Source organism: Palaemon carinicauda, chromosome 2, assembly GCF_036898095.1.
Source record: "Palaemon carinicauda isolate YSFRI2023 chromosome 2, ASM3689809v2, whole genome shotgun sequence".
NCBI lineage: Eukaryota > Metazoa > Arthropoda > Malacostraca > Decapoda > Palaemonidae > Palaemon > Palaemon carinicauda.
Genome location: NC_090726.1, coordinates 66774683 through 66786853, shown reverse-complemented (window position 1 = coordinate 66786853; position 12171 = coordinate 66774683). Strand labels below are relative to the sequence as shown.

Here is a 12171-nt window from a genome sequence, read left to right as displayed (position 1 = left end):
ACTACAAACCCTGAAAGGAGCAAGTAAGCTGTTGCATCAATCATCAGACTGCAACTTGACGCTTAATATGGTCTTCTTTCTTGCACTGGCCTCTGCGAAGAGAGTCAGTGTGTTGTACGGTCTTAATTATGACATCGCCCATTCACGGAGATGCGGGTAGGTAACACTCAACTTCATCCCCAAGTTCGTTGCTACGACTCAAAATCCGGTTGTAGCAGATCCTAGATTCGGGCCCTTCTAGATTGAGAGTCTCCATACTGTTAACTGATGACCCAGACCAATTGCTACTGTGCCCTGTGAGGGCTCTGAGGAGTTATCTTAAACAACCCATAGAGGCTCGCCCACTTCAACAAGTTGTTTGTTAGTACAAGCAGGGTCAAGAGGAGAGTCACCAGGAATACAATCTCTTCCTGGATTCAACAGGTCATCAATCGGGCCTTGAATCCGGACTTGCCTCGTCAATGTTGTAGACCCGTAGCTCAGGATGTTAGGGACATCAGTGCATCCTTAGCATTGAAAAAGAACTACTATGTTGCACAGATACTTCAAGTGGTGTTTGGAAGCATCAGATGAGCTTCACACCCCACTACCTGCCAGACATAACCCACAGGAACCTGGGTACCTTCTCCATTGGTCCTGTTGTGGCTGCACAACATGTGGTTTAAGATACCTCAGCTCCCTTGCAGGACAAGTAATAGTCGGTTGAGGGCAGATGTTACCCGGGAGTTAGTCTAGGATGAATGATAGAGTGACTGGCCTCTTCGTTCTTCATCATCCCTTCTCTTGGGATACAGCACCTACAGAACTCTGCAAGCTGGCCTCCTCCATCTGCAGGTAATAGCCATATCCCTTATGTAAACTGATATATGAAATACATTTATGTTCCCGTCCTCCCTGCGACGGGGAGTTGGGCAATATCTAGGTTGAGTTGGTGGAATAAACCACGCCAAGAATCCTTACCTGGTCAAGTTACAATGTGTAGTTCTCACACAATCACACAGATTGCCCAGGCTGTTAGATTTTGCACATATTTGAGAGTTAACAAGGTGTCAAGGTGCCTCTATTAAGCTGGTGCAAAGCACAGTCACACCAAGGGTCATTGTACCAGCCAGTTGGCTAAGACATCCCCCCACTTAAGGAAAAGTCTCCATAGTAAAGAGCAAAAGGATTTGTATTAGGTGTTGAAACAAATGACAGATTTAAAAGTAATTTGTATTTTTCCTAACCTTACAAACATTGAGCTCTTTTCTCATACTTGACCTGCCATCTATTATCCCCCTGTAAGTCCTGCCTGCAATCAAAATTGACATCATACCACCAGTGTGTGTGTGTGTTTGCGGGGTGGCTGATCTACTCCCTCCCATTAACCCCGCTAACTAGCGGCAGGGGGTTATACTTCGCAAAAAGTTTTTTGGCTTGTTTCAACTTTTGCCAAAATATATATCTATAGTGAAGAGCTCAGTGTTTGTATAATTAGGAAAATACAAATTACTTTCAAATTTGTCATTTTTATTATTGAAATTCATTTTATTTATATGAACATCCCCTAATGTTCACATCACTAACACCCACACTGGGTTGGAGGCGGGACACCAGTGAAGGGAAGTGATAAGTCATTCATGAATTAAAATAGTGCAAAATAATAAAATTCTAGACTCACCTGGTCTAGAATATCTGTAACAAACTATTTCAAAATCAAAAAACAGTTACAGTATTCTAATGAAAATACAATCCTTCGTCTTTTAATAGGAGTATATTTTCACCTTGGTTGGAACTCGACTGTTAAAATTGATAACGAGGTGTCGGTAGTTACTGACGAGTGAAAGGAAAGACCCCCCCCCCAGCCAGCGCACTGAGTAGCCACTTTTGTTTTCAGCTGCACAAGAGTAGAGATGTACTTCCATCACTGCCAAATGGCTGTTTTAATATTTTGTATTAATAAACATTACCTTAGGATAATTTATCTAGCCCTGAATCCCAAAAACCTGTCCAATTTTCAACCACATTAGAAATCCTGCTATCTCCTATTCTGTCCCGCCGTTGGTAACACGGTTGGCTGAACAGTCTTCAATTGCTTTTCTTGTCAGTTGTATATGAGTGCCCAGTATGTAAACAGCCAACTGCTCTTTTGAATTTCTAATTACTCTTTTTTGCTCATTAGTTCCTGCATTCAACTGTGTGTGTTGGTTCTTGTTATAACCAATTACTGTACCTGTTTTATTGGCATTTTGTGGCTTCCTTGTTTGGATTGTCATTAGATTTTGTTGCAACACAGCTTTTCTTCTTCTTTGATGTAGTCTCAAGATTCTTCGGCCCTTCCCTTTCGAACCCTATCAGGAGCTGTTCTTCTAGTGATATTTGCTGGAGCGGTAGGGAGTATGATCCATACGAGAACTGCGTAAATTGGAGGGGTAAGGTGTGTGATTTGTTTTCTCGTCATGACTTGTGTCTTTCACCGCCTGAGAGGGAGGTGACAGCTTACGTTAAACATCAAAAGACTTTACAACATGATGGGCCAGAAAGCACTAACTTTTAAAGAGGAGAAAAAGACATCAGTTAATGAGAATGTTCTGGTTTTGTGTGCTGTGGGCTCTGGTTTTTTTGGCCTTTAGCACCTGTGATTCCAATTCTGATTTACACCGTCCCCCCCCCTTCCATAATTGGTAGTTACACCTGATGAGTTGGTCGATTTAGAGACTAGATGGGTACAGAAACTTGGGTCATTACAGTAAAATTTGGACAAAGATATATTGGTAGTTTTAATATTTGACAGGGAAATTATAAATTTTTGTTAACATGATGCCAAATAATCTTATGGATTCTTTTTTAGCTCCTTGCCAGGGTAAAGGTATGACATATTCCCTGTCTTGGAAACTCTAACATGGCATAGGCCTAAGGGGGAACAGGTGTGAGCATGTGCGTGATGATAATTTACTCACGTATTCCCCGTGTATTCCCGTAAAAGTGCTAGAGAGCATTAAGATGATGGTAGAGGCATTGGGGTCAGGCTCTAGACCTAATGTAGTTAGTCATCAGTGCTTAATGAGGAATGCTGGTGAGGGTCATTCTCATGGGTCTGATCAGGATGAAGAAGGGAATTATAAGGTTAGGTCTAGGGGCTTGGAGTCACAGATTCCATTGATGATGTTCATGAAATAGAATTCTATAAGCTTCTTGATTTAGTGTTTGGATATCTCACACAAGCTGAATCAAAAGTTCAGCCCCATCTTTTCTCTTTCTTTTTCACTGATGGGGTCTTCTTGGAAGGTACATCGCAGTCACGTGATCCGTTACCTTTTCCCTGTGCCCGCGGTCTGTTTAGGTTAGGTTTGACATTTTACCTAAAGTTGCGAAGTTGATTGATGAAGGGAAGAAAATTTTCTCTTCCCTCCTCAAGTTCCGTAGAGGGGTCTTATCAAGTGTCGGAGTTTAAGCACCTTTTAGGCACCTTGGCCTTCTTAGAAGGCTTCAGTTTCCATTTCCATAGAAGACTTTCAGGATTGGAGTCCGCCCTCTATTTTCAGATGCTCAGTCTTTTAATATGTGACTTTTGGGTAGTCTTCTGAGATTTATTAGGAACTTAGGATTTGTTTATGTTGCACTTTTATCTGAGAGATTTGGCTATTCTATTTCTAGGGCCTCGGCTTACCAGAACTCTGTTGCTGCTAGTTTGAAGGCCTTACGGGTCTCTTTAAGGTATCAAAGGTTGATCATTTTTCTTCCTTCCTTAGTCTCAGATTATCAAGATTTCATCCCATGGCCTCCTTACTTTCTTTGAAAAATTCCCATTATCGATGAGAAGGTCTTATCTAATGTGTTGTTGATTCTTTAAGTGGATCTTGCTTTGAGAGTCAGTGGACTTTGTCTAGGGTTTTCTACTCAGAGTTTCCTTCCCCTCTCTCGGGGCGGGGGTGGATAACAGAAGTCTTGTTCCCCATGGTGTTGACCCTCTCCCCCAGGTTCAAGTCCTGTTGCTGTCGGTGCCCCATCATAGATTTCTTGGTTTTGAACTCCTTTGTGGTAAAGTCTTCCCTCAGGAGGGAAACAGTTCAGTTGGTCCTAGTGTCGGTCAGACAGGGGAACTGGATGATCTCCATCAACTTGGAAGATGCCTATCTTCAAGTCACCCTTTTTCCCGGGAAGCAGGCCTTTCCTTCTTTTCGTCACAGCCTTGGGGGGTCTTCTTTTCAAGGCTTTATGCTTCAGCCTCACCACATCTCTTTTTTTCTCTCGGGTAATGGCTCCGGTGATCAAACTTTCTACACCAGGTGGAGATTCATATGGTTCGGTTCCTGGACGGTTAGCTAGTCCAGGCATCCTCCCTTGAGGATTGCCTCCAGACGAAAGATTTTGCTCTGGTCTTTTGCCATGTTTAGGGATTCGCATGATCCTCAAGAGTCTTCCTTGATCCCTTCCCAGACTACCACTCTCCTGATGACCTCTCTGACCGCCTGGATTTTTTTAGCTTCTACATCCATGACTCGGGCGAAAAGGTTTATGAGTCTTCTGGGAGAATTTTATCCTCTTAAGAGCCCTCTCCTTTCTTATGGTTTTTTCCCCCACTTCTTGTGTCAAAATTTAATATCCCTATCTAATTGGATGATAAATTGATAATTCTTTGTCATTATATTTTCATCTTGCTTCTAGGCTCTTGGCTCTAAACCCCATGGTGGCTACAGAGCCATGGTGTAATTAATTTTGAATTGATTTCTAAGTACAGTACCTTATCTACAAGTACTGTATATGAATTTTTCATTTGATAAGGATTTTGTATCTATGAAAAGTATCATTTAGATCAAGAAATGCCATTTATGGACAAGCTTCAATCCAGTTTTTAAATAGCTTTATCAAACAATGTGGAGTCCCATATTTCAGACTGTATTTTGAGATTGTTAAAAATAATTTAGACAAGGTTAGTAATTCTTGACCATGGTACATTTCTTTTCATTAAATTTATCCTATCTCTTTCCTTCACTGGCATTCCACCTCCAGTTTAGTGTGGTAGTCACCAATAGGAACATTAGGATTTTAATCATAAAATTTAGTACTATATTCATCTAATGTTCATATACATGCCCACTGTCGTGGTGTCAAGAGGATATGGATAATTTTGACTTCGAAACTGAAGAAACAAAGAGGCTGGCACATCAGTTAACACTTACCACTAGAGTGTTCCTTCCTTTACTAAGGGCATATGTTCATTGAAGGGAAAGAAAGGGGAAATACTTTTTTTAATTGAAATTTTATGTGTAAAGGTCAATTAAACCAAGCTTCTGGAGAAGCAGCAATATGAACATCAGATCAGTATAGAAATGGGAAATTTTATCATTAAAATTCTGTTTTTGTTATGCTTCTGTAAGTTCGAATTATATTATGTATTTTGCCCAAATTTTCATTTTAGTTTTGTGTTTTTATTGATACTTTTTTGTTTCAGGCAGAGCTCAGTCATCACCAACCAAAGTTACTAGTCCAACAATCAATAAATCAGAAAGTGAACATTCAGTTAAAAAAACAAAATCAAAGAGTCAGTTAATGGCTGATCTCTTTAATGATGAATCTCCCAAGAAAGATTCAGATAAAAAAGGGAATATAACCATATCAGAGGGATCCAAAAAAGATAAAAGCAAGTTGATGTCTGACCTATTTGGTGGAGGTGATGTGCCAGATGATTCCATAACTAAAGAAAGCCCACAAAATAAAACATCAGCTTCGTCAGCTTTAAAACAGGGTAGCGCAGCTAAAAGGACAAAAGATGAAGTAACTTTTGACGATGATGATGATATACTAGGTGGTATTGGAGAGACTAAGCCTAAAAGCAAAGCCGTATCTGACTCTCCCAAATCAAGTGGATTTTTGGATAGTCTTTTAGGTAAGAGTAGCACTACAGAAACTGCAAAAGGGAAAAAGGAAAGATCATCAGATTTTGTTCTTGATGAAAAATACAAAAGCATGGGCAAAGAAACAAAAGAAAACCTTGGTTTAGGGGGTTACTTGCCTTCTTCCAATAAATCTGAAAGCCCTAACAAAAGAACTCCAAAGAAAAAGGTTTCTGATGATCCTTTTGATTTTTTGGATAATCCTGAACCAAGAAGACGAAATGCAAGGTCAGCAACACAGCAAAAGACATTTGAAATTGATGATGATGATATTTTAGGAAATATCAAGTCTCGTAGAGGAAAAAGCAAAGAAAATAAAGATCCACCTCAGAGAGGCAGCTCAGCTAAAAATCCATCCTCTTCTAAACCAAGAGGAGATGATTGGTTGTTTGGGAGTTCTGGAAGTGCTGATAAGGCTACCAAAAAGGAGATAGATGAATCTTTAGTTGAAGCATCTGTTGACCATGAAACTACTGAAGGCAAGTCAGGTTCACCTAAAAAATCTCAAGATTGGCTTGGAAACCTGTTGTCTAGTAGTAAAAAATCCCCTACTAAGCCACCACAGAGTTCATCTAATGCAAATTCACCCAGTATGAAGCAGTCAAGTACATCACAAAGTAATAAATCTCCTAAAGCACATTTAGCACATGGTGATCACCGCAATGTTGAACTATCGAAGATCACAACATCAGACAGATCTCCAGTTGCATCAGAAGTCCCATATGCTCAGATGCAGAGGACAAGTGAAATTCATGAGAAAGAATTGGAGATCCAGAAACATTTGACTGAAACTCAAACTAGTGAGGCAGCTATACAGATGAAAGCTTATCAAGAACAACTTTTACAGCAGCAGGAAGCTAAATTGAAAGCACTATCCCAGATGAAGGCTCAGCAAGAAGAGCTTGAAGCTCATATGGCACAACAACTCAGACAGCAACAAGAAGATTATGCAAAATTACAGGAATCTGCATTGAAAAGATACCAGGGAGCTATGACATCTGCTATAGGTGGCTTCAATCTGACTCCATCAGTTCAAGAATCCAAATCAGATGAATCATTAAAAGAAATACAAGTCCAGTTGAGAAGTGCAGAAGTAAATGCAGCCGGATTGGCAGCAGAACTAGATTTAATTCGTAAACAGCATTCAGATGAAATAGCTATTCTTGAAGAGAGTTATATAAAAAGACATCAGATGGAAAAAGATGTGTGGGAACGTACTGAACAGCGACTGAGAGAAGAGCTTAAAAACATATCATCTGATTTTCAGGCTAAGATAGCTGTAGTACAAGCTGAGAAGGAAGCCTTGGTTAGTTCACATGAAACACAAGTTGCAAATATAAAAAAAGAATGGTCACATGTAGTTGATCGAACTAAGCAACTTTATTCAGAAATGGCTGAAAAAATGAAGGAAGAACATAATACAGCTCTTGAGAGAATGAGGTACCTTAAAGACTTGGAATTGAATGCTGCCATATCAGCCTCAGGTCATGTGAAAGAGGTAGAAGCTGTAATGTTACAACTTGAAAGCAACACTGCAAATTTAACAGATTTAACTTCTACCATCAACACTCGACATGAATCAGCACTAGACATCACACAGAGGGCTCTTAAGCTTAGAGAGAAGCAACTTAAGGAGTCTGAGGCTCATCTTGAAGCCTCTCGAGCTGAAGCTGAAAGTGAGCGTGGAAGGCTTAATGCTTTGATAGTTCGTTTGGAAAGCACACTGATGCAGCAAGGTTCAGAAGTTGAACAGGATAGGTGGAGGCTCAGTCAAGAACAAATGAAGACAGAGATGGAACGTAAGGCCTTAACTGAAGAACGAAAGCATTTCCAGTTTAGTTTGCAAACGGAACGCCAAAATCTTGCCGCTGCTAGAGAAAGCCTTATGTCTGAGCATAAGATGATGCTGCAGTCAATTGCCCAAGAAAAACAAGAATTAGCATCTCAGCGAACGTATCTCATGACACATGAGAAAGTCAACCAATTTCCACCATTTAATAAAACTTCAAAGTATGTAAGTAGAGAAAAGATATTGCAGTTCAGTATAAAGTCTCATCCCTAGATTTATCATCTTTGGCTTTACTTAAATACAGCCAATCAAATAGGTACCATTATAAACCAACTCACTTTTACAGTACATGGCAAAATAAAATAAATAACTTGGCAAAAGAAAAAACTTTGAGAAACAGATGACAGTGCTGTCCATACTCCCCTAGCCAAATTAAACTTGCTCCACCATCCCTCCCCTACCCTGAGACTTCTAGTCTTAAAAAGGGAAATTTTTCTTTTTAAATCTTATACACAAATAAAAAGGGGGTAAGTTAAGTGTCTCATGTTATAATTTTATGGTATCTACAAAAATTCTTTTTTTCAGACACTTTATATAAATTCTAACTTCATTATATCTTTACAGAATATCAAACTTTTTTTTAAAGAAAACTGGTCAAACTTATAAAATAAGAATATTCAAATTCTTTCATTTCTACCATTTTATTAATTCCAACTGGTTTTGAATGAAAGATATGTAACTGTTGTCTCAATGACAGTTGAAATGAAACTGGTACTCTCATTCTCAAATTGTCTTATCTATCGTAGAATGGTGGATTTTTTTAGGAGAGAATCCTTTTTAGTTATTGACTGCTTCTGGTCACAATTTCTTCCAGTAGGCATTGAGTGTTTCATTCTTCATTGGATAGTGCCATATCCTCTGTACAAGTGTCTTCCACTATCTTGGGGTAGAGTTTTCTAGCTTGAGGGTACACTCAGGCACACTATTCTATCTTATTTCTGTTCCTCTTGTTTTTTTAAGTTTTTATAGTTTATATATGAAAGATTTATGTTGATGATGTTACTGTTCTTAAAATATTTTATTTTAATCGTTCATTACTTCTCTTGTAGTGCTTATTCCTTTATTTCCTTTCCTCACTGGGTCTATTTTTCCTTGTTGGAGCCCTTGAGCTTATGGCATCCTACTTTTCCAACTAAGGTTATAGCTCAGCTAGTAATAATAATGATAATGACAATAATAATAATAATAATAATAATAATAATAATAATAATAATAATAATAATAATAATAATAATAAATGTATATACTGTACTGTATATACAGTTACCTCCCCATTAACACAAGTTCAGTTAACCCTTTTTCGAAGTTACACAAGTTCATATTTATTGAAATACATTCTGTTAACACGAAATATCCAATGTTACATGAGTGTAATTTCCCGCCTAAGAGAGAGAGAGAGAGAGAGAGAGAGAGAGAGAGAGAGAGAGAGAGAGAGAGAGAGAGAGAGGTTAATAAGATTCTATTAAAGTTTACAACCAAATAAATTTTAGCTTTTAATTTTGTACCGATAAAAAGTAATATAATTTTACGAATAAATGTACATCCTTACTTGTAAATGGAGATGTTTACAATTTTGCATGTTTACAGTACATTGCAGCTCTTTACGGTATTTATGAATGTGGTTTGCTCTAAGATAGTATAAAATAGAAAGATTTTGTAAGGTTAAACAACAAATTACGTTATAGAAATTATATCGCGTTAGTATAAAGTAAACTTGATTGTTACATTTACCAATATATATATATATATATATATATATATTTTATATATATATATATATATATATATATATATATATATATATATATATTTATATATATATATATATATATATATATATATATATATATGTGTACATATATATACATATGTATATATATATATATATATATATATATATATATATATATATATATATATATATACTGTATATATATATATATATATATATATATATATATATATATATATATATATATATATATATATATATATATATATATATATATATATATATACAGTGGTATCTCTACATACGAATTTAATCCGTTCCACAACCGACTTCGGATGTAGAAAATGTTCGGATGTCGAAACGATTTTCCCATAAGAATACAGTGAACCCTCGCTACTTCGCGGTTCGACCATCGCGGATTCACCACTTCGCGGATTTTTTCCATAACCCATATATATACAGTAATATATATATATATATATATATATATATATATATATATATATATATATATATATATATGTATGTATGCATGTATTTATGTATATATGTAGGTATGTATATGTGTATACATATAAATATATATATATATATATACACACACACACACACACACACACATATATATATATATATATATATATATATATATATATATATATATATCTATATATCTAAAGTAGGAAGATGTGATGTAGTTCTAAGGGAAAAGTATGGGAAATATGCCTGGGTAATAAGCAAAGCTCTACCTCCAGTTTGTTTCTACATTATGATCAGAGATAAATGTAAACAAAACATTGGTTGCCATTTTTTATCGTGCTTTTTAGCATGTTTAGGAAATGCATGATATAAAATCACCTTTAATATTTGTGCCTGTTTTAGTTTAGGGTACTGTGGTACATGCATTAAGTGTTCTGTACATTAAAGGGTAGTTTGTTAACAGTACTACGTACAAGGGAAGGTTTTAAAAGTCTGAATATACATGTTGAATAAATGGGTAAATATGGTGTCACTACTTCGCGGATTTTCACCTATCGCGGCCGCGACTGGAACCTATCTACCGCGATAAACGAGGGTTCACTGTACATTGAAATAGGATTAATCCGTGGTTGAGCCCAAAAAACTATGATAACTCTTAATAAATTACTACACATAATTACCCATGAGAATAATGCACACTAAATTAGATAATAGACATGTAAAAAAGAATAATTATCAAAAAATGATAAATAAGAAACGGATTTTTAACGTCACTTTACCTTAGAAACTCCAGCGCAGGTGTTGTTGGTCTTGCTACGCAGAGAGGAGACGGACGGGCGGCGAGGAGGTAGAGAGGTTAACTACGATAAACGTACACTACCGTAACTTATTCTAACTTACACTAAGTGAACTTTAACATAACTTAGCTTATATATTTTTTTTTATTTTTATATTTATTTTTTTTACATTTTCTTTTTTTCTTTTTGATGATTAATTTTAATCACTTTCACTCTCTCCACTTAAAGTTGATTGAATTTCTTTCGCTTCACTCTTTGCTGTTTTCTTTGAACCACTTCCATCCTCTTCATCACGAGTTCGCTTCGTAGTTTTTTTAAAGAAACTATCGATAGATAGTTGCTTGGTACGGCTTTTCAGAATGTTTCGAAAGTGAGTTAGGCAAACATCATCGAATTGCGCAACTACACGACAAACCTGCAATTTTTTGGGGTGGTATTTGTCGATGAATTCGACCACGTCTTGATATTTTCCTAACACCTCTTTTATTTGCGCCGAACCTAACACATGTTCTACCTCCTCGATCCCTTCCTCGTCATCACTCATGTGCTCAGACATAGCATGGAGTTCCTTGAGCTCCTCTGTGGTAAGTTCGTCGTGATGTTCGGCGACGAGTTCCGTGATGTCATCTGCGTCGACCTCCAGACCCATGGACTTGCCAAGGGAGACGATTTCCTCTACGTCTTCCGCTGCACCCACCACGGGATCAGGTTCGGGGTCAAAACCTTCGAAATTTCGGGGAGAAACTGCATCTGGCCACAGCTTCTTCCAGGCAGAATTGAGGGTCCATCGAGTTAATCCCACCCAAGCCTGATCTATGATCTTCAAGCAGTGCACGATGTTGAAGTGGCTTTTCCGAAATTTACGCAAAGTTAAGTTTGTGCTTTGCGTGACATTAAAGCACTGCTTGAATAGGTTTTTGGTGTAGAGCTTCTTGAAATTCGATATGACTTGCTGGTCCATGGGCTGGAGGATAGAGGTGGTATTCGGTGGAAGATACAGCACCTTTATGAACTTAAATTCATCGAAGATATCATCTTCAAGTCTGGGGGGGGGTGAGCGGGTGCATTGTCAAGGCATAGCAGGCACTTTAAAGGCAATTTATGCTCATGAAGATATTTCTTTACAGAAGGGCCAAAAACTTGGTTAACCCATTGCACAAAGAACTGCCTAGTGACCCAGGCCTTCGAGTTGGATCACCAGAAAACATGAAGCTGGTCCTTATCCACGTTGTGTGCCTTAAAGGCCCTAGGGTTCTCAGAATGGTAAACCAGTAAGGGCTTGACTTTAAAGTCCCCGCTAGCGTTGGCACATAGGGTAAGAGTCAACCGATCCTTCATTGGCTTATGCCCAGGCAATTTCTTCTCTTCGGCGGTGATGTAGGTTCGACTGGGCATCTTCTTCCAAAACAGCCCGGTTTCATCACAATTAAACACTTG

The 12171-nt window shown here is 37.7% G+C and overlaps 1 protein-coding gene across 2 annotated transcripts in view; it reads left to right on the top strand.

The window, feature by feature from the left end:
• Window positions 1-12171, top strand: part of LOC137625696 (fas-binding factor 1-like) — a 247161-nt gene that overhangs the window by 91698 nt on the left and 143292 nt on the right. For both annotated transcript variants that reach the window (XM_068356609.1, XM_068356604.1), the window contains exon 5: window positions 5435-7890. In XM_068356609.1, the coding sequence (XP_068212710.1) occupies window positions 5435-7890 (2456 nt within the window). The remainder of the gene's footprint in view (window positions 1-5434; window positions 7891-12171) is intronic.